The sequence below is a fragment of the Capricornis sumatraensis genome, chromosome 16 (genome assembly GCF_032405125.1).
Source record: "Capricornis sumatraensis isolate serow.1 chromosome 16, serow.2, whole genome shotgun sequence".
Lineage (NCBI taxonomy): Eukaryota > Metazoa > Chordata > Mammalia > Artiodactyla > Bovidae > Capricornis > Capricornis sumatraensis.
The window spans coordinates 17,198,919-17,221,496 of NC_091084.1; the positions used below are offsets into that span (position 1 = coordinate 17,198,919).

The 22,578-nt window shown below is 37.5% G+C and overlaps 1 protein-coding gene across 4 annotated transcripts in view; it reads left to right on the top strand.

Moving 5' to 3' along the window:
- SESN3 (sestrin 3) overlaps positions 1-20,713 on the top strand; it is a 74,818-nt gene extending 54,105 nt beyond the window's left edge. Inside the window, exons 1-9 of one of the 4 annotated variants that reach the window (XM_068988812.1) lie at positions 2,834-2,968; positions 4,404-4,586; positions 7,212-7,385; positions 8,047-8,221; positions 11,880-11,892; positions 14,306-14,381; positions 15,207-15,397; positions 18,197-18,341; positions 20,627-20,713. In XM_068988812.1, the coding sequence (XP_068844913.1) occupies positions 2,861-2,968; positions 4,404-4,586; positions 7,212-7,385; positions 8,047-8,221; positions 11,880-11,892; positions 14,306-14,381; positions 15,207-15,397; positions 18,197-18,341; positions 20,627-20,713 (1,152 nt within the window). In that variant the 5' untranslated portion in view covers positions 2,834-2,860. Of the gene's footprint in view, positions 1-2,770; positions 2,969-4,403; positions 4,587-7,211; positions 7,449-8,046; positions 8,222-11,879; positions 11,893-12,463; positions 12,473-14,262; positions 14,382-15,206; positions 15,398-18,196; positions 18,342-20,626 lie in introns of those variants that run through there. The other 3 variants (XM_068988811.1, XM_068988809.1, XM_068988810.1) reach the window with 3 other exon arrangements.
- The last annotated feature ends 1,865 nt before the right edge of the window (positions 20,714-22,578 follow it).

Consider the following 22,578-nt stretch of genomic DNA (forward strand, 5'->3'; position numbering starts at 1 on the left):
ATCCCTCCCAGCATCAGGGTCTTTTCCAATGAGTCAGCTCTTCGCATGAGGTGGCCCAAATATTGGAGTTTAAGCTTTAGCATCAGTCCTTCCAATGAACACCCAAGACTGATCTCCTTCAGAATGGACTGGTTGGATCTCCTTGCAGTCCAAAGGACTCTCAAGAGTCTTCTCCAACACCACAGTTCAAAAGCATCAATTCTTTTGGCACTCAGCTTTCTTCACAGTCCAACTGTCACATCCATACATGACCACTGGAAAAACCATAGCCTTGACTAGATGGACCTTTGTTGGCAAAGTAATAATCACTAGTAATTAATCTTTTCATTTGGTTCTAAGTCTCTGATGAGACATAATGTCAGAGAATCTCCACTACAAGCTGCACTTTTGATGAAGCTGGGGGAGTCAAGATGGTAAATGCAGAAAGAATGTTTGTGAAATAACACAAAAGATATTATAAGAAAATTTGCATGCCTGTTTGGTGGGTATATATCTCTATGAAAGATCACGGCACTGTTTAGGACCTGGAGATTCCTAGCTGCCTTTAACTTATACTTGGGCTAAGAAAAATTTAAGGCCCACTAATTGAAATTGAGTTTTTCTCTGCTTCAAGGAGTTATTAACTCATATTAACCGTGGTTATATATAGATTTACTATTGATTGCAAAAAGATATCATTTATCTTAAAGCACTAGCATTATTCCTATATTGTTCAGAAATTAGTCAACATGTATTTAGAATACCTATGATATTTCAGGTATCCCTTAAAGAATGAGTAGAATTTGAATAATAATACATGTCAGGTGGCACTAGAGTCAGCAGTTCCATCATGTTCATTTTGACTTTTTAGTGACCTTGCCATTTACATGAAACTCCAAAGTTACCTGTAATGTTTTAGTAGCTCAGAGACTGTAGCTGATCTAGGTGATGACCATGCATTAGAGAAACTGCTGGGCTTGTCCTGTTTCCCTCATAGAGTACACGGCTGCTCTTAGCAGAGTGAGTGCCTAATACATATATAAAGACTTCCTGAAATGCTGCCATTTACACAGAATGTATTTGGAGACAATCTGGTTTGCAGAAGCAACGGCTGTTTTCAGGCTCTGTTGCATCATACGAATCTATGAATGTCTTTTAGGCATCAGTTAAGCAGAAGAATCTTCTGCTGGAAAACAAAACAAAAACAACAAATATTCTGTCCCTAATTATATAAAGTTTATCATGATCCTATTCCATTTTTTACTGTCATCTTGGTTCCCTGTAGTTGACAAAATGGGAGGACATGAACAAATGGAAATACATTTGGTTTTATAGTGAGCCAAAGTGGAACTGCCTTTTTTTTACACCGTTGTAATTAACATTTCCTCACAATTAACACTTTTCAAACATTACATTTCCTTTGGGATTAAATTTTCCTCAATCAGTAGTGCCTTTGTATAATTTGTACTTATCTTCAGAAGAGATTGTGAGGCCAGCCCTGAAAAGTAAACAGAGCTTCTTAAGAGCAGTGTGGATCTTTAGAAAGACCACGAGTCTAGATTTGAGGAGATCTAGATTCTAGACCCAGAGAAGGCAATGGCACCCCACTCCAATACTCTTGCCTGGAAAATCCCATGGACGGAGGAGCCTGGTGGGCTGCAGTCCATGGGGTCGCCAAGAGTCGGACATGACTGAGTGACTTCACTTTCACTTTTCACTTTCATGCACTGGAGAAGGAAATGGCAACCCACTCCAGTGTTCTTGCCTGGAATCCCAGGGACGGGGGAGCCTGGTGGGCTGCCGTCTATGGGGTCGCACAAAGTCGGACACGACTGAAGTGACTTAGCAGCAGCAGCAACAGCAGATTCTAGACCAGGCTCTGCTATTAAATAGCTGTATGAGCTGACATTTAATCTTGAGTCCATTACCTTATCTAAAATAAGGGACAAATTCTTCTTAAGGCTAGAACTCTCATTCTAAAATGCCAATAAATAAGGAACCAAGCCGAGAAACACACATCTGATGTCCATTGATTCTCAGTGAAACAAGTCCTTCCACCGGGTGCTAATAAGCTCTTAACACCTTCAGAAGCTAATTGTTGGTATGACGCCCAAGCTGTCATTGTTTATAAACCTGTATGTAAATAATCTATTTTTGAGAAAGTCCTTTTGATTTTCTCAGATGCTGCACGTCCATTTTAATAACTTATCTTGTTTCTAGTAATTAATATAATAGGTTCAAAATGGGAATCTAGTGTCCTATTAATTTTTCAATTAACACTTTCCTACAAATTATCCTATTTTTCTTTGTCCCTCAAAAACACTGCAGAAAGCTTTTTCAGTGTTGAATAATGAAAACAAGCAAGGGATCAGACTGAAAAATGTCTGTCCTAAGATACAGTCATTAAGTGTGTTCATAGGCTATTGAGAGAAAATTCTAAATGCTTTCCCTCCCCACGAATCAGTGTGACAATAGCAGGCAAGCAGGCCCTGAAAATTTTTCCCTTATGTGCCTGGCAAACCAGATGGAAGCTTCTTTTCTCCAATTTCATAGCTGTGTGTATAATGTTTGATAATTTGACATTTGTTGTTTAATAAATTGTGGTCCCAGAGCCAAAAATGAACAGTGCTTTCATTTTCATTTCTGTTTCTAGTACGAACAACTGCATTATTTCGGTATCTGTTAATGTCAAAAGTACCGTCATCGGCTTCAGTCGTGGAATAATTCGTGTTAAACCACTGGTGTGTTTACTTCTCAGCCATGATTTTGTTTTGTGTTTCTTGGTTGAAAGGTTGTCCAGGCAAACACAGTGGATGAACGTACTAACTTTCTTGTGGAAGAATACTCTACATCCGGTCGCTTGGACAACATCACCCAGGTCATGAGCCTGCACACGCAGTACCTGGAGTCCTTCCTGAGGAGCCAGTTCTACATGCTGCGCATGGACGGCCCCCTTCCTCTACCGCACCGGCACTACATCGCCATCATGGTGCGCTCACTTCCGGTCCTGTGTTCACGTGACTTTGTCCACAGTTAGTCCCTCTCCCTGATGGTATTACTTGTGGTGCAGAGCTAAGGATAATCACACGGAAACAACAATTCAAGAAGCTCGTGACCTTTTGGATTCCAAGTCCACTCGTTACATTTTGAATGTTGTAACCCACTTAATATACTGAATGTTTCTGATTAAATTATTAGTAAAGTTTTCCATGTTTAATCTCATGATTAAAGATGTTTATAGGGTCGAAAGTAATCTTCCTAGTGTCCCTCAAATTTTCCCTTTACTCCTGATAGTTTTCTTTCAGTATTAAAATAAAACAGGTTGGTTATGACTTTTTATTTAGTCATTCTGTACGTGAAGAATATCACTAATTTGGCTAAATAAGAGCAAAGTATTAGCACCAAAGGCGACTCTGTCAGAGAAGAATTCTTAAATAAAGTATACTACTTCTAAGTGTAGTACTTGGTACGAAGCTAGTTAACTAGTTAATGTTTGAGAGGGAGAAAATTATAAATTAGGACGATGGGCAGCAGGAATAAGAAGGCAGAAACAGTGCTACAGTTGGACTGTTGCTGGAGAAAACAAGAAGATGCAAGTGCAGTGTATTTGGAGGAGTTAGGGGAACATCTGGGCTGGCAGAGCGATCAAAGCCAGCCAGGAGTTACTTTTTATCGAGTTTAAGTTGTTTATGCTCTCACTGAAGTTTTAAACAACAAAAAAAAGGGCTGCATCCTGCGTTCTATTAAATGATGAACTTGACTAAGATTACTCAGCTTAAGGTTTTGCCACACTAAGGCTGAAAGCCAACTTAGAATGGTCACTGACGAAGAGAGAAATAAGATGTGGCAAACAGAGTAAAACAGTACTATTTCACTGAGAAGCAGCCCTGAGGAAACAAGTGGTGAAAAGTCTGTTTTGCATGGATTTACCAATTTATCAAGGCTGATTCTGGCTTGCCTAGGAAAGAAAGGGTCAGTGAGCTTCAGTTTCATTTCAATAGGAGTATGGGCACAGATAAGGCTGATTCACAGTTATCTCAAAGGGAATAAGAAAAATACTCAAAATAGTATACATTCTGAATTGGTACAAGTTAATGAGATTTTATTGTGTTTTAAATAGAATACAGTTGATCTCACTTACCATAATGGACATACTTCCTTCACATAAATAGAAAATGGGTTCTAGATTGACCCCTACCACTTCTGGATGAGGAAGTAATTGGCTCCATGTGACATTTACTTATATATCAGCTTTACGTATTCAAGAATCTATGACAACATTGTGATGAAAATTTTAGGAAGAGCATTCACTAAGAAAAGAATTATTAGCTATAAAAATGAACTGTAAATGACTGTCTTAGTAATTGTAGAATAAGACCATACCATGACTGTTTTATCCACCAACTCTTTTCTTTGTGTTGTAGGCTGCAGCTAGACATCAGTGTTCTTACTTAATAAACATGCATGTGGATGAATTTTTAAAGACAGGAGGTATTGCTGAATGGTTGAATGGTTTGCAATATGTACCACAAAGACTGAAAAATCTTAATGAAATAAACAAGCTGTTAGCACACCGACCCTGGCTGATCACAAAAGAGCACATTCAGGTACCGGGTATTTCTTTAGGGGAGAAAGAAATTTTACTAATGATTCTTAGAGTTATTTTCAGTTAAGTATTTTGCTTAAGACTTAATTTGAAATACTTGCATTTAGGAATTTGAGAAATAAAAAAATAGTGTATTAAAATGTGTAGAAAACGTAAGTCAGTGGGTTTAAGTTAAATATAAATGAATACTTCTCTGTAAGTGAAAGTCACTCAGTCATGTTCAACTCTTTGTGAACCCATGGACTATACAGTCCATGGAATTCTCTGGGCCAGAATCCTGGAGTGGGTAGCCTATCCCTTCTCCAGTGTATCTTCCCCACCCAGGAATTGAACAGGGGTCTCCTGTACTGCAGGTGGATTCTTAACCAGCTGAGCTACCAGGAAAGCCCACTTCTCTTTTAAGTAATCAGTAATTAGCAAATAGCTATAAGAAAAGTTGATTTCTATTTTCAAGCAGTAGGCAGAACAAAGAAAATGCATTAGGAGAATAACATACGTAGGTTCTAGTCTTTAACTCTTAACTACAAAGTATGTGACCTTTAGTAAGTTAACTTTTGTGGGCCTTGGTAGTTCATCCTTCTATAAATGAGACGCCTAGATTAAATGTTCTAAACTCTTTTGCAGTTCTAACATTTCATAATTTTAAGATTTTTTTAAAAATGATTTTGCAAATAAAAGTGATTTGCCAACTGATGTGTATATACTTACATGCCTCTAGAGACTAGAACTTAGGTAAGAAAGAGAACTGTGATTGACTGGAGCACTTGCCGTTCAAAAGCAGCATCTGTGAAAAGCCTCCAGGATCAGGTTGTTGAATTAATGCTTAGCACCATGCTTGGCACTATTCAGTTAGTAGGAGTCATCAGCTAAATCATTATCAGTAGAAGCCTTAGGTACTTAAAATCCCTTCTTCTAATGCATTAGAAATGTCCTTGGTTTTGTTTTTTCCCTCATTTTGTTAGTCGTTTGCCCAGTTAAACCAAACTTAGCTTTTGTCAGTCTGTATACTCTCAGATTTGTATTATCTATTAGGGCTTGTTTATAAAATATGAACAAGCATGAACAAAGCTATAGCAGAAAGGTGCTATTTATAGTAGCAAGTAAGAAATTTAGAAGCAATTTAAATGTGTAAGGAAATGGAACTGTAGTTCTGGGCTACAATATGCCCATGCCTAATATAATTAACTGAAGACAGTAGAGCCTCATGAAAATCAAATTTTTCAAAAAGTTTGAAAAGCAGAGAAAAATGGATGTATACTCTGATTATTTAATTATACTTTGAAAAATAAAAGAAGATATGTAAAAGTTACATTAAAGTGGTTGAATATGATTGATTTTTCCTTTTTTTCCCCCTGAGCTTTTGGTAATGTATTAAATTTGTATGTAGTTAAATAATGGAGAGTAAAGCAAAAGCAGTTTTTTGGTTTTAGTTTTTAGATGTGAAGTGAGCCAAGTGAAAGTTTTAGATTTGAGAACAGATCCCCATACACACACTGAGAGATAAATTAATTAGATAAAGATTGATGGGGAAAACCTTGAATGGATTAATAGCTGGAATTGTAATGATTATTGTGTTTAATAGCTTCACTTATGATTCCAACATTCATCTGGAAAAAGTGAAAGTGAAAGTTGCTCAGTCATGTCCAACACTTTGTGACCCCATGGACTATACAGTCTGTGGAATTCTCCAGGCCAGAATACTGGAATGGGTAGTCGTTCCCTTCTCCAGGGGATCTTCCCAACCCAGGGATCAAACCCAGGTCTCCTGCATTGCAGATGGATTCTTTACCAACTGAGCTATCAGGGAAGCCCATTCATCTGGAGGGTCCAGTAAAATAGCATATTAAAAAAGTGCGCTGATATTTTTGTTTTGTTTTTGTTCGTTTTTTTTTTCAACTTTTTATTTTGTATTGGATTATAGCCAGTTAGCATTGTTGTGATAGTTTCAGGTGGATAGCAAAGGGACTCAGCCATACATATACACATATGCATTCTCCTTTAAACTTCCCTCCCATCCAGGCTGTTGCATAACATTGAGCAGAGTTACCTGTACTGTACAGTAGGACCTTGTTGGTCATCCATTTTAAATAGAGCAGATTTTTTTTTAATGTCCCTTCAAGTGTGAGGTAGTTTTCTACAGTGTCTATCATCTGCTGTAGGTTCTTCTTCTGTCAGAAATAATGTCTAAAAGACAATTAAAAGTTGACCTACTGAATTAAATATTTGTTATTTTAAGGTACAGTCTCTACCTTTAAAACCTTCAAATGAATGGTCTTGCTAGAGAAACTTTAAAGTCCCTTCTAGCATCAATGTTCTTGGATTCTCTAAAATACCTTATTAAAATAGCATAATACAGAAAAGTACTTTGGAAACAGAAACTCCATTATATGTACAAGGAATTTCAGAGAAGCTACAATGTAATTCTATTGTTAGTTTTGATAAGTTTAATGTAATATTGTTTGACCAAAGCTGTATCTTTAATAAATGAAACAGTTTAAATGGAATTTTTAGTATTATTACTATAAATGGACATATGAAATTTTATACATTTTTCCATACTTTATAAAATTGCTTTGTAACGTTCTATGACTTTCACTTTTATTCTTGATTCGCTTTCTCATTTCAGAAACTTGTCAAAACTGGAGAAAATAATTGGTCTCTGCCTGAACTGGTACATGCTGTGGTCCTACTGGCTCATTATCATGCTTTGGCAAGCTTTGTTTTTGGTAGTGGCATCAATCCAGAAAGAGATCCAGAAATCTCCAATGGATTCAGGCTAATACCAGTCAACAACTTCTGTGTGTGTGATCTCGCTAATGACAACAACATAGAGAATGCATCCCTTACAGGCAGCAACTTCGGGGTTTGTTTTCTTAACTGTTTTTGTCTACTACTTTGCCTTTAAACTTGCTACATTAAAAACATCTAGAGAAATTATCTGATTAAATAGGATATTATATGCTTAAAATATTTTGTATAATCTTTTATTACGCTAAAAATTTAACCTGTTGCTGAAGTTCTGAATTGTCTTAAGGAGGCTCTTAAAGCAATTACAAATCATAAGGCTTGTAAGACTGCCCCAGTTTTAGAAACAAGTGATAATATAATCTAATATATATCAAATTCTGTTGTATTGGGTTGGCCAAAAAGTTTGTTTGCATTTTTCTGAAAGCTGTTATGGGAAAACCTGAATGAACTTTTTGGCCAACCCAGTAGAATTCTGGATTAAATAAATCCATTCTTATAAACTTTCTGTGTTTATAGCTGAAGCAGAAACACCATACCTCTGAAAATGTTTGATTTTGCCATATGATTTTCTTTGGAGTTAATGGAAGCCCACTTAGGAAATTAATGACTATGCTAGTGCCACTGTACATATAAGATGATATTAGGAGATGGAGACATTTACTGGAACAACTTTTAATATTAATAACACCCAATATTATCTTCTCTGGCTCCAGATTGTCGATTCTCTAAGTGAGCTAGAGGCCTTAATGGAAAGAATGAAAAGGCTTCAAGAAGAAAGGGAAGATGAAGAGGCATCTCAGGAAGAAATGACCACTCGCTTTGAGAAGGAGAAGAAAGAAAGTCTTTTTGTGGTCTCTGGAGATACTTTTCATTCATTTCCTCATTCAGGTGCTTTTTCTATTTCACTATCTTTGCCTTTTCTCTTTGCCTTTGACTTCCCTGGTAGCTCAGATGATAAAGAATCTGCCTGCAATGCAGAAGACCCGGGTTCCATCCCTGGGTCGGGAAGATCCCTGTTGTTCTTAGAACCCAGACTGACCGCCTCAGACCACCTTCAGTATTTTCCATATGGGTGATGGAATGATTCCTCTATCGTGTTCCTTTTATTTAGTTCTCCTCTACCTGATGCTGATGCTATTGCTTCCCCTCTTGTGTTGCTGCATCTTTGAATATATTTCAGATCCAACTGAGAGGTACTTCAGCTGTGTATGTAGTTCATGCTCTTATCCTGGATAAAGTATTATTCAGAGCAGACCAGCTGCTTATAAAGTTAGATAAGAGTATTTAATCCATCCTACTTGTGTGATTTTTTAAATGATAAGTAAAATCCTGTTTCAATAGATGTAATTTGTAAGAAATATCTCTTCCTTTTTCGTGGGTGTGGAGTATGTGGGAGAATTGTTCTCACAATGCTGCTTTTTTCCAGATTATTTCTAAAGTTACACTAAAGTTACATTGCACTTGCATTTGGATTTCTTTGCAGAAACCTTTGGAATTATATAAAAATGTATTATTTAGGTCATTTTCTTAGGTTGAATTTGGAGGAATTCATCCTGTATTAAAAGTTAGGCTTTTCTGTATCAAAAGGCTTCTTTGCTTTAAAGTACATTTCTTTTCCTAATACTCTGAGAGACTTTGAAATAGGAGGGGAACTTTTCAATTACAACTTAAAAAGATATTAAACACCACATAGTACATGTTATTAAAATAGCATGGAGTCAGCAGACTTTGAAAGCTTAAACCCTTCCAAGTCATCAATCGACATAACATTTATTTTTAAAGTAGAGCTCCGTAGGTTTAAAAGAGGGCTTCAAAATGACTAGTCGTAAGGTTAGTCAGACTCATAAATCCTGAGGGTAATTGATTTGGCCATGACTGGTTTGTTAATATTAAATATGACACTGACCAATAGCTTTCAGAAATTTTACCAGGAAGAGCAAGATCCCTCTTTTATCATTTCCCCAGTGATTTCTTTTATGAAAGATTTTATCTACCAAATTGAGTATATTTAATAATGATTTCTCAGAACTTCTGACCAGCAGGAAATCCCAAATATAAAGAAGCATTTTGGTTATTGCTTTGCTGTTCATACTATAGACATTTATTGTACTCCACATAGTCTCAGCAGAGTGGTAGGCACTAATGTTTCCAGGCTAAATGAGACATGATTGCTGCCCTCTGCAGGCTCTCATTGCTAGTGGGAGAGAAAGAAATGAAATATGAAGCAGAATGTGAAGTGATGGAGAGGGAGGGATGTGGACAGAAGTGGTCCTAGGGAGAGACCTCCCCTAGCCGCTTGGCTCTGAGCTAAACCTTAGAGTCAGGCAGTGGCTAGAGGGTGGGGAGTTGGTAAATAGCACACCTGCCTGAGCCAGCACACAGTGGTGAGGAAACAGGATGGTGGGTGCAGGAGCAATTGGTTCTGCGTCGTTAGGATGTGACACATAAGGTAGGTATTGTGAACAGGAAGCTGACTAGGTAGATAGAGGCCTTATCATGATGACCTTTCCAGCCTTAAAGATCATGTAGCCAGCCATATTTGCGACATGTTGAGTTGTAATGTCTATAAAACCTCCAGTCTGGAAACAGCTACAAGTGCCCCTCAGACTTTAATATGCATGTGAATCACTGAGGAATCTTGTTGAAATGCATATTTTTGTGTTCAGTCTGTCTGTGCCAGGACCTGAGAAGCTACGTTTCAGTCATGGCTTCACGTAATGCCCATGCTCCTGATCTGCACATTTGGAAAGCGAGGGTTGAACAGGAGAGGGTTTTAAGCCCAAAATAAAGTTTTGGAAGTTATCAGTATATGTTTGGGAGTTAAAATCAAGAGTTGTTTTTAAAAAATCATCCAGAGAAAACAAGTGGGACAAAGGAAAGTAATGAGCACAGGGTAAACCTTCTAGGGAAGCCAATATTTTAAAATGCAAACATTGTATTAAAGTAGTATGCATTTACTTTTAGACATGAATTTTTGTAAGTGTGAAAAACTTGGGTTTGCTTGGTGGCTCAGTGGTAAAGAACCCACCTGCAATGCAAGAGATGGAAGTTCTTTTCCTGGATTAGGAAGATCCCCTGGAGAAGGAAATGGCCACCCACTCCAATATTCTTGCCTGGGAAATCCCATGGACAGAGGAGCCTGGCAGCTACAGTCCATGGGGTTACATGGGGTGAAAAATTCTAATATACATCTCTTTATAACTAAAAGTAAGTAGACACAAAATCCAGAAAAAGAGAGTAAACTTATTTAGCATACTTTACCTGACATAAATAAAACACTATATCCCAAACTGCGACCTATACCATTATTTTCAAGTGCACATAGAAAATTTACTAATATCAACCATATACTGTTAATAAAGCAAATATCAGCAAATTTTAAGAGATTTAAACTTTACAAGGTATAACTTTTGAGTATAACAGAAGTAAGCTAGAAATCAGTACGGAATAACTAAAAGTTTCTCAAATGTTTAGAAATGAAACAGTATACTTCCAAATAGTTCACAGAGAAATAAAAAGTTGCAGTGGAAATTGAAATGTTAGGAGCTGAATGGCAGTGAAAGATGGCACAGACAGTATTTATTTATTTATTTATCTTTTTTTTGGCCATGCTGGGCAGCTTGCAAGATCTTAGTTCCCTAACCAGGGATTGAACTCAGGTGCCCTGCAGTGGAAGCTCAGAGTCCTAACCAATGGACCACCAGGAAATTCCCTAGACATTGATTTGTTAAAGCTTCTCTAAGACAACTAGAGCTTGAAGGACATAAATGTTTTATTTCTTTTAATTTTTGTTTATTTATTTTTGACTGTACTGGGTCTTCATTGCTGCACAGGCTTTTTCTCTAGCTGTGGTGAGTGGGGGCTACTCTCTTTTTAAAATTTTTTAAAGATTCATCTATCTCACTATCACTGACTCAAATTCGTTCCTTTATGGCTGAGTAATATTCCATTGTATGTACATACTACAGCTTCTTTGCCTAAGCGTCTGTTGATGGACATCTAGGTTGCTTCCATGTCCTGGCTATTGTAGTGGTGCTACTCTCTAGTTGCAGTGCTCAGACTTCATTTCTGTGGCTTTTCTTGTGGTAGAACAGGGGCTCTGGGCGCACGGGCGTTAGTAACTACAGCACTCAGTCTTTCGAGCACAGGCTCAGTAGTTGAGACACAGGCTCAGTTGCTCCATGTCGTGTGTGATCCTCTTAGACTGGGGATCGAACCTGTACCTCCTTCATTGGCAGGCAGATTCTTCACCACTGAGCTGCTGGGGAAGCCCTTTTCTTATTGTTGAAAGTATATTTTAGAATGTCAGTCTTTCCCTTCTTGGATGCTTGAGCAAGGACTTTTGCCTTCTAAAGTGAATTTTGACCAGCAAGTCTTAGACCTTGGTGGAAAGTTATATTCTGATTTTAACAAGAGGCTACATCATTTATAAATTAGGAAATAAATTGTTTCATTCTTTACTCTTCACCATTCCCAGTACGAAATTTGCTGGTCACACGAAGATAAAAGAAAAATGACTCACTGTGTGGCTGAGTTATTTTCGTAGACTTACTGTGTTTTAAAATGGAAATAGAAACTTATTTTTCCCTATAACAAGTTTCTTGGTTTGATCAGTATGATAAAGCATTTCAGATTCCATTTAGAGGTTCTAAGAATAGTTTTTCAAGTCTTTTGAAGAAAACGTTTGAAGTTTTCTACAAGGGTACTATTCTATAGCTTGGTAACAGAGTTGACTAGCATTTATTAGTTTTTTGCTTTTCAAATTAGAATGATGTTCCGTTACTGTAACATAGTATTTTCTGTATTTTATTTGTATCCATCTCCTAGGAGCAGAACAATGTGGATAATATGCAAAGTACTATTTCCTTTCGGTCCAGAGTTTGAAATATTTGTTTAAATAGAATTAAAATTAGAGTTTTAGATTTGTCAGAATATTAATTTAACTCCTTTTTTTAAAAAAATTAACTTCTTAAGGTCAATTTAGGAAAAAAAATGTTTGTATAGGGTCAGCCAAAAAGTTCAAAAAGTTATTTACATTTTTCTGTAACATCTTACAGAAAATTCCAAGTGAACTTTTTGGCTAAACTAATATTTAGATATTTTAATTTAGTCAATTTTTTCCTGAATCAGTTCAGTTCAGTTCAGTCACTCAGACATGTCTGACTCTTTGCAACCCCATGAATTGGAGCACGCCAGGCCTCCCTGTCCATCACCAACTCCCGCAGTTCACTCAGACTCACGTCCATTGAGTCAGTAATGCCATCCAGCCATCTCATCCTCTGTCGTCCCCTTCTCCTCCTGCCCCCAATCCCACCCAGTGAGATTTTCCAATGAGTCAACTCTTCGCATGAGGTGGCCAAAGTACTGGAGCTTCAGCTTTAGCATCATTCCTTCCCAAAAAATTCCAGGGCTGATCTCCTTCAGAATGGACTGATTGGATCTCCTTGCAGTCCAAGGGACTCTCAAGAGTCTTCTCCAACACCACAGTTCAAAAGCATCAATTTTTCGGCACTCAGCTTTCTTCACAGGCCAACTCTCGCATCCATACATGACCACTGGAAAAGCCATAGCCTTGACTAGACAGACCTTTGTTGGTAAAGTAATGTCTCCGCTTTTCAAAATGCTATCTAAGTTGATCGTAACTTTTCTTCCAAGGAGTAAGCATCTTTTAATTTCATGGCTGCAGTCACCACCTGCAGTGATTTTGGAGCCCCCAAAAATAAAGTCTGACACTGTTTCCACTGTTTCCCCTCTATTTGCCATGAAGTGATGAGACCAGATGCCATGATCTTCGTTTTCTGAATGTTGAGCTTTAAGCCAACTTTTTCACTCTCCTCTTTCACTTTCATCAAGAGGCTTTTTAGTTCTTCTTCACTTTCTGCCATAAGGGTCGTGTCATCTGCATATCTGAGGTTATTGATATTTCTCCCAGCAATCTTGATTCCAGCTTGTGCTTCTTCCAGCCCAGTGTTTCTCATGATGTACTCTGCATATAAGTTAAATAAGCAGGGTGACAATATACAGCGTAGACGTACTCCTTTTCCTATTTGGAACCAGTCTGTTGTTCCATGTCCAGTTCTAACTGTTGCTTCCTGACCTGCATACAGGTTTCTCAAGAGGCAGGTCAGATGGTCTGGTATTCCCATCTCTCAGAATTTTCCACAGTTTATTGTGATCCACAGAGTCAAAGGCTTTGGCATAGTCAATAAAGCAGAAATAGATGTTTTACTGGAACTCTCTTGCTTTTTCCATGATCCAGCGGATGTTGGCAATTTGATCTCTGGTTCCTCTGCTTTTTCTAAAACCAGCTTGAACATCTGGAAGTTCACAGTTCATGAATTGCTGAAGCCTGGCTTGGAAAATTTTGAGCATTACTTTACTAGCATGTGAGATGAGTGCAATTGTGCAATTGTGAGATGAGTGCATTTGAGCATTCTTTGGCATTGCGTTTCTTTGGAATTGGAATGAAAACTGACCTTTTCCAGTCCTGTGGCCACTGCTGAGTTTTCCAAATTTGCTGGCATATTGAGTGCAGCAGTTTCACAGCATCATTTTCAGGATTTGAAACAGCTCAATTGGAATTCCATCACGTCCACTAGCTTTGTTCGTAGTGATGCTTTCTAAGGTCCACTTGACTGCACATTTCAGGATGTCTGGCTCTAGATGAGTGATCACACCATCATGATTTTCTGGGTCATGAAGATCTTTTTTGCTACAGCTAAATGTTACAGTTGCCAGTATTTAGTAATGAAATTATATTCAAAACTTGAGCAAAAGGTATTTTATGTGAATGGAAGGCATATAGTCAATATTATCACTGTGGAAATCCTTGGAAAAGCTATAGTGAAAAATTGGAAGAAAATGCAGTTAATTCATTGTTCTAACTCTGTACAGTTTCCTTAATACCAGATTGTTCTTATTGTCCTTAGATTTTGAGGATGACATGATTATAACATCTGATGTCTCCCGATATATTGAAGACCCTGGTTTTGGATATGAAGACTTTGCCAGACGAGGGGAGGAACATTTGCCAACATTCCGAGCTCAGGTATGAGACGCCTTTAATTCAGAGAAATTGGAGAAGGGATACTGTCATTTTAACTGTGAAATGTTTAATAAGTTGACTCCCAAAGAAACTAATTGATCATTTTGATAGAATCTATAAATATCTTTTTTAACCTACTTTTTAGCCTTGTCTAATTCGATGTCCCAGTTGATGGGATTATTATTTCATCATCCCCTCTACCTCCAACCTCAAGAAGGCAAAAGGAAACTGCTTTATGTGGTTACTTGCATTATTGCATGGTAGTAGTATCATGTTCATGTTTTGGAGAGAAGCAGGCAAGAAACTGAGTGACATGTTCACATTTATAATAAGAAGGCATTTTTATAGAAAGGCCATATGTCTATAATTATGGGCTGAAGGGCCACCTGTTCCCCATCCCTAGATAAGAACCACAGTAGTGATGTGGTTCATAAAGACAGTGCAGGCAAGATCAAAGACAGACTCCTCTGTGCTTGTTTCATGATCTGCTAGCCATCCGTGTCACTGAGTAGGTTTAGTCATGTAGGACTATTCCAGGGCCTTCTGGGGTTCTTCCAGATGAGGGCATAGTTTGCATAGTACATGACCACAGGAAGTAGCCAGAGTTTATCACCAGTGTGCCTCATCCTGGACCCAGTGAGGAAACAGCACGGTCCTCCTGTCTATAAACTGAAGTGTTGGTATAGCAATCTTGGTAAAGTGACAGACTTAGAATCCATGAAAGGATTACAGACTGAAATATCTCCACTTGCTTCGGTGGTTATACTTCGCAAAAACATAGACTTTAAATGGAGAGTGACCATTTTGTGATACATTTTATTCTTTTAGGACTATACCTGGGAAAATCACGGGTTCTCCCTGGTGAACAGACTTTATTCTGATATTGGACATCTTCTTGACGAGAAGTTCCGCATGGTCTACAATCTCACCTATAACACTATGGCCACCCATGAGGATGTTGACACAACCATGCTGCGCAGAGCTTTATTTAACTACGTTCACTGTATGTTTGGAATCAGGTATGGTTGTCATAGAGACAGTTGTATGTGTATGCTAAGTTGTTTCAATCGTGTCCAACTCTTTGAGACCCCAAGGCTCCTCTGTCCATGGGATTCTCCTGGCAAGAATACTGGAGTGGGTTGCCATTCCCTTTTCCTGGGGATCTTCCCAACCCAGGGATTAAACCCGTGTGTCTAATGTCTCCTGCATTGGCAGGCAGGTTCTTTACTACTAGCGCCACCTGGAAAGCCATATAGAGACAGTTGTACATGTTTCTAAATGAAAATTCTGACAGGAGTCTTACCTTTTTCCTGTTTAAGAGTATATACTTCTGGGGAGAAAATTACATGTGGACTCCTGACTATAAAAAATTAATTCTATTTTATAGAAGAGCATTTTTCTTCATTTAAAAGTCTTAATATGCACATATAAATACAGTAGTAAAATTTTACTAAGGAGGGAAAAAAACATAAGTAATCATTGGGGACAGTAGAAAAACTCTCCATTTGAGAATCCCTCCTGGAAGAACTGAACCTTTCAGAAGTATATATGATATGCCATTGTGCAGACGTACTCAGTTGCTCCAGTAATGTCTGCCTGCGTGCGACCCCATGGACTACAGGTTTCCAGGCTCCTCTGTCCATGGGATTCTCCAGGCAAGAATATTGGAGTGGGATGCCATGCCCTCATCCAAGGAATCTTCCTGACCCAGGGATCAAACCCATTTCTCCTGTATCTCCTGCATTGCAGACAGATTCTTTACTGCTGAGCCACAGGAGAAGCCCATGATATCCTGCTAGATAACTATAGCAAGTGCTGGTTGGTTGGTTGGTTGGTTTTTGAAGGTATGGTATAATTTGGGCATAAATGAAACTAAGAGTCTGCCTTCATAAAACTTACATAAGCTCATGTAAGAATACTGAAATGAAATTATAAGTCAGAATAAATTAGTGGCACCTAAATTTAGAAAGTTAGAATTGAAAGGACTGAAAGTGAAGGAGTGAATAAGACTGAATGGTCTAATCAGGAAAGCTCTTCTTGGAGAACATCCTTTTTGAGCTGGGTTTTGAAGACATCTATGGAGATAGTTCTGCCAAAAGAGAAAATCTCCAGTTATGAATATATTCAATTGACTCTGTACTGTATCCTTTCTGATATAGTATCACAAAGCCCTTATGGAATGGAATTAGAATTCTATTTGTTAAGCAAAGTGGTTTCTAAAACTTTGACTTAAAAAAAATCCCAAATTTCCTGGAAAAGTCAGCTAATGTGAAATATTCTACCTAAAAGATACCATTATGATGGTAAATAGTAGCTCCACTATTTACCCATTTACTATTCTAGAAAGAATCATCACATTTTAAAACTTAATATACCAAGCTAATTAAGAAAATAAACACTAATAGATTTTAATTCAAATAGGTTTTAATTCAATACATGTTATAAATTAATATTCAAAATAATATTATATTTAAGGCAATAAATTGGTGATATTTCTCTGCTGGGTGCTACTAAATAAAGCTTATGTAAAATCCCTGAGTTGTTTTTTGCTTTTAACTAAGTATTATGTTTGGGTTAAAAATAAACTGAAAATACAGAAAAAGCCCACAAGCTCCCACCGCTATGTTTACTCTCATAGCTATTTCTGTGCCCGTTTACGCTGTTATTCTCTCATCTTATGAATGAACTATTAAACTCCTATGCACTAGGACACAGAATCCCATCTCCTCTCATCTAAAGATCCCTCTTCTAGCAATTCTCCCTTCTCTCTCTGGCATAATTAGCTTTACTGTCTTAATTGGATCTTTCCCATCAATATGTAAACATGCCTTTATTTCTCTCATCGCAAAAAAAATCCTTTCTTCATCCTTAATTTCCCTCTGACTGTTGCCTCACACTTCTGCTCTCATGCACAGCAGATCCCTTTGAAAACATTTTGTATACCTACTGTCACCATTTTCTTATCCCCTATTCTCTTGTGAACCGACTGCAGTGTCAGGCTTTTACTCCTGCATAGCAGCAAAACTACAAAACTATTCCTTCTGAGGTTGCCCTTCACCTCTCCATAGCTCCTTGCCTCGACCAGTTCTCCGTGATATCTTCTTTGCCTACTCAGTAGCGTCAGACATAATTGATTATTCCCTCTTCCTTGAGACACTAGGGGCTTCCCTGGTGTCTCAGACAGTAAAGACTGCCTGCCAAGCAGGAGACCCGGGTTTGATCCCTGGGTTGGGAAGATCCCCTGGAGAAAGGGAATGACTACACACTCCAGTATTCTTGCCTTGAGAATTCCAGGGACAGAGGAGCCTGGCAGGCTATGGTTTTATGGGGCCACAAAGAGGCGGACATGACTGAGCGACTTTCACGTTCACTAAGACCCTTAGGGTTTTACACTGGCTCCTTCTCCTCCTCCCAGTATTAGCTTAGATGTCAGTCTCTTAGAGAAGCCTTCCTGCCCATTCTATCTAAAATCACAACTCTCCTCCCAGCCCCCAGCTGTATTTTATCACCACAGCAGTTGTCACTGTCGATGTATTATATGGTGTTCTTTTTCATTTTTCTTTTTTCTCCAATAGAATTCAAATTCCATGAGACTAGGGCTTTTTGTCTGTTTTGTTCATTTGTGCTTCATCAGTGCCTAAAGGAGTACATGGAAACTACATGGCTTATAGTAGGCACTCAACTATTTATTATTTAAAGGAGTTAATGAATGAGCTTTTGGCATTTAATTACTAGATAATTATTGTGTCTTGGTATAACTTTAGAAATCAGAAATTTTGATTCTGCCATTCTAAAGCTTGTTATCATATTGCTTCTAGGTATGATGACTATGATTATGGAGAAGTTAATCAATTACTTGAACGAAGCCTGAAGGTTTACATTAAGACAGTGACCTGCTATCCTGAGAGGACTACCAAGCGCATGTATGATAGTTACTGGCGTCAGTTCAAACACTCAGAAAAGGTGTGTTTCATGACTTAACATAGACATATATTCCATGTAAGGAGTAATGATTATGAAAAATTAAATGTGAAAATAGTAATAAATCAGCACCATCACAGAAGTTGGACGTGGCATCATTTGGCCATCAGTTTTTGGGGGGTTTTTTTACAATGTTTTAAAACACCACATTGGACAAAACATATAACCAAAATTTATTGAATGGTAACTAAATTTTGGTTATGTGTTTTGCCCAGTGTGGTGTATAAAGTAAAAGCTTAGCATTGGCCTTTGAAAGATTGGATCTGAAAATTGGATCTTGGCCCAGAAGGCATATCCATTTAGAGATTTTTTTCACTCTAGCCATTTTACAGTTAACCTATCAGAACAATAGTTCTCATTCCAATTTGGTAATTTAGTGATTTGACAATATAATTCAGACCTTTGAGCCAAGTATATTATTATATGAAGAATTTTTTGGATTGAAATATCAATACATAGGAAACATTATTTAAGACCTAATAAATGACCAATATAATGGTATAGTATAAGTATGACCTTAAATCATGAGTCTATTGACCTTTAAATACAAGAATCTTCCATTTATACCACAGTTCCTAAGCTTGAGAGTAAGAAAACCTTTTTAGAGTCCTAATATTAACTAATTAACTATATGACTTTGATAGAGAGTGTTATGACCGTGATCCCTAGCAGTCTTTCTTGAAGTCTTAGAGCCAATCACACATCAGATAAACACCCAGTTACCTCCAGCATCTCTCCTTGACAAAGCTGTATGCTCTGCTTATCAGTTTGCATTACAGTTTCTCCCTTTGCTCAGTGGTATCTAGAAATTCTCCTTACTCATCAAGAGAATAGATCCAATGACATATCTAACCTGTAGAAAGATATCAAAATAATTTAAATATATCATACTTCCTTGTAAAAGCTTTTGAAGATATGTGGGTGCTTATTTTAACCTGTCAGATGAGATGAATCTCCCTCAAAAATTCCCCCAGGTGCTTGTTCACAGCTGTATATGAGAGACTCTAGGCAAGCTAAACATGTCTGAGTTGTTGTTGTTCAGTCCCTCAGTCATGTCTGACTCTTTTCGACCCCATGGACTGCGGCACTCCAGGCTTCCCTGTCCTTCACTATCTCCCAGAGTTTGCTCACATTCATGTCCTTTGAGTCAGTGATGCCATCTGACCATCTCATCTTCTGTCACCCCCTTCTCCTCTTGCCCTCAATCTCCCAGCATCAGGGTCAGATCCAATACTTCAAAGCCCAGTGCTAAACTTTTACTTTACACACCACATTGGACAAAACACATAACCAAAATTTAGCCACCACTCAGTAAACTACCAGATACTAATTTCAGATTGCTTTAAGCTTCAGATTTTTACCTTGGTTTCTCCCATGTACAGGCATACTTCAAAGATATTCTGGGTTTGGTTCTAGACCACTGCAGCAAAGTCAATATCACAATAAAACAAGCCACATGAATTTTTGGTTTCCCAGTGCATGTAAAAGTTGCCTTTATAATACATTGTAGCCTGTTAAGTGTATAATAGCATCCTGTCTTTAAAAACAAACCAGTATGTGTACCTTAATAAAAAAAATAGTTTATTGATTAAAAAAAATGCTAACCATCATTTGAGCCTTCAGTGTCATAATCTTTTTTGTGGTGGAGGGTTTGAAATGTTGTGAGAATTACCAGATGTGACAAAGAAGTGAGCAAATGCTGTTGGAAAAATGACGCCAATAGACTTGCTCAATGCAGGGTTGCCGCAAACCTTCAGTTTGTGAAAAAAGAAAGAAAAGCAGTGTCTACGTGTTGCGTTAAAGCAGAAGTTCAATAAAATGAGGTATGCCTGTAAATAGTAAAACATGTTTTTAAGAACTTTCCAAGGAATAAGTACAGGCTGATTTTCAGCCATATAAAATTTTATATCTGGAAGAAAGTATTTTTTTGTAGGAGAACCGTAATTTGCAAAAATTATTTTTGTTTTATACCCCAAAGGATTGTCTGGCTTTACAGCTATCCTAAGAAAATTACTGGGCTTTTTAAGATTCTAGGGGGTCATTTTTACTGCTCACATGTTTTTAATAAACAGTTTTCTTATGAGTATTACATCATGTGCACGCATAAACATACACAGGCATGTGTGTTTGTATGTGTGTCTATAAAACTGGTAAAATTATAATACCTAATGTGATAATACATTTGTGAATGTCTGATATATGAAATAAATTAAAGTTTTTTCAGTTGTTTATAATGGTCACTAAATTGGTAACACTTTGATTTCTAGGTTCATGTCAACTTACTTCTAATGGAAGCACGGATGCAAGCTGAGCTTCTCTATGCTCTTCGTGCCATAACTCGGCATTTGACCTGAAGCATCACCCAGGGAAGATATCATATATGTGTAAAGACCTTTTCACATAGGATATACATCAGAAGCTGTTTGTGATGTAGCATCAAACATTATTCAATTCTCTAGTGTCAAAATTTTAGCCGTTTTTTGGGGGCGGCTGTAATGTGCAATGATGTGTTTTCTTTTCCTTGATGCTTAACATGACTAACAATTGCAAAAATAATACCGAGGAGCACTACTTGGCATTGTTTGTAGTTGGGTTTTTGGATACTGATCATAAATCATGAACCTGGTTTGTTAATGCTTAACTTCAGTGCTTTGGGGTTTGTATGTGTATTTTTGTTCTTTCCTTTTTTTTTTTTTTTTTAATAAGGAAAAGCGCTTACAATCTACTCGAGCAATTATTTTCCAGATATCAGAATTCAGCAATGAATGACCTCCTCTGGCTATTCTAGAATTTTAAGGTTGTGTCCTACACCTGGTGGAGGAGAAGCATGTGCTGTTGAACTAAGCTGCTCACAGGACACGCATCTGTGTCTCCAGGAGTTTATTTGTCAGGCACTGTTTATTTTTTTTATTTGTTTTTTTTTTTTTTTTTACTGCTATTGGCGATAACATGAAATGTGATACAGCCATTGTCCATAATTTAATGTGAAATTGATCATGATGAATTCTATAGCATGCTACTGAAATGCCAAATTCAGCTAGTTTCTTTCTCTTCTGAAACAGAAGCTTCTGTTTTCCATATCAGATGTATATATTCAAGGTGGAATTATGCATACTCCTTTCTATCACTGACAGTAATTCTCAGTCATCAGAGTAATCAGTGCTCACAGGACTGCTTACAGTTCATTTAGTTGGCACATATAAACATGTACCCACACAAAACTGACCAAAAATTTTCTTTGCACATTTTTCTTTTCTCATAGTGTTTTCTATGTTACAGTAAGCAGAGGAAGGTTAATATGCCTATATTTTTTTTCCTGTTAGGCTTCTAGAACTTACTTTCCATGGTTTTTCTTACGATAGGTTAAACAGTTGATTATTCAAAGGTAAAAATTGTGTTTCTATGCATTAATGTGATTGAACAACAACACAAGAGTGCAATATGTAAAAAAAAAAGAGAGAGAGAGAGAGAGAGACTCAACAAACTTTCGCCCTATTATGTATGTCACTGCAGAAGTGCCCTTTTACCACAGAGCTATAAAGAAATTTAGTTCAGAGTTCTTTATTGCACAAGGCTTTTGCCTTCCTGGGGTTGAACAATGTTCCTTTCACAATGCCAAAGCATCCCCATTCCCAGAACAATCTCTTTGGACAACTGGTTTAAAAAAGATCTCAAGTCTTACGGGAGGAAAAAGCATCCCCAAAGTCACATTTTTGCATTGGTTCATGTTGCTTGATTAGACTATCTTCACAGAGCACAACGCTGTACATTTATAGCTTTAATTTGTATTATGTTAATGAACCAGTAAAGTGCCTAAAGAGATGCTCACAGCTATCTGGTAGGACACAACTGCACTGCTTAAACACTTTTTAGTTAACTAAGGGTGACTTGAATTTTACACAAACATGCTAATTTTTTTTAAAAAATCCATTTTTTCACAGTAAAGAGGATAGTTAAATTTTTCCGTTAGCATTCCCACAAAGATTGCATTTTAGACTTGTAATCTAGGACTTAACTTTTTCTTTCCTCTCATGAAAGAATTGTGGGCTAGTGTTCTCGTCAATCATTTTCCCCTTCCATTTATCATTCTTTTCTGGTACAATCCATTAGGTTGCTTTCTGTTAGGCTTTGTTCTAGGTAAGAAAACAGAAAGATGACTGTACACCTATGAATATAAGGTAGTTCTGCATTTTTAGATTCCAGGATCTTGTTTGAAATC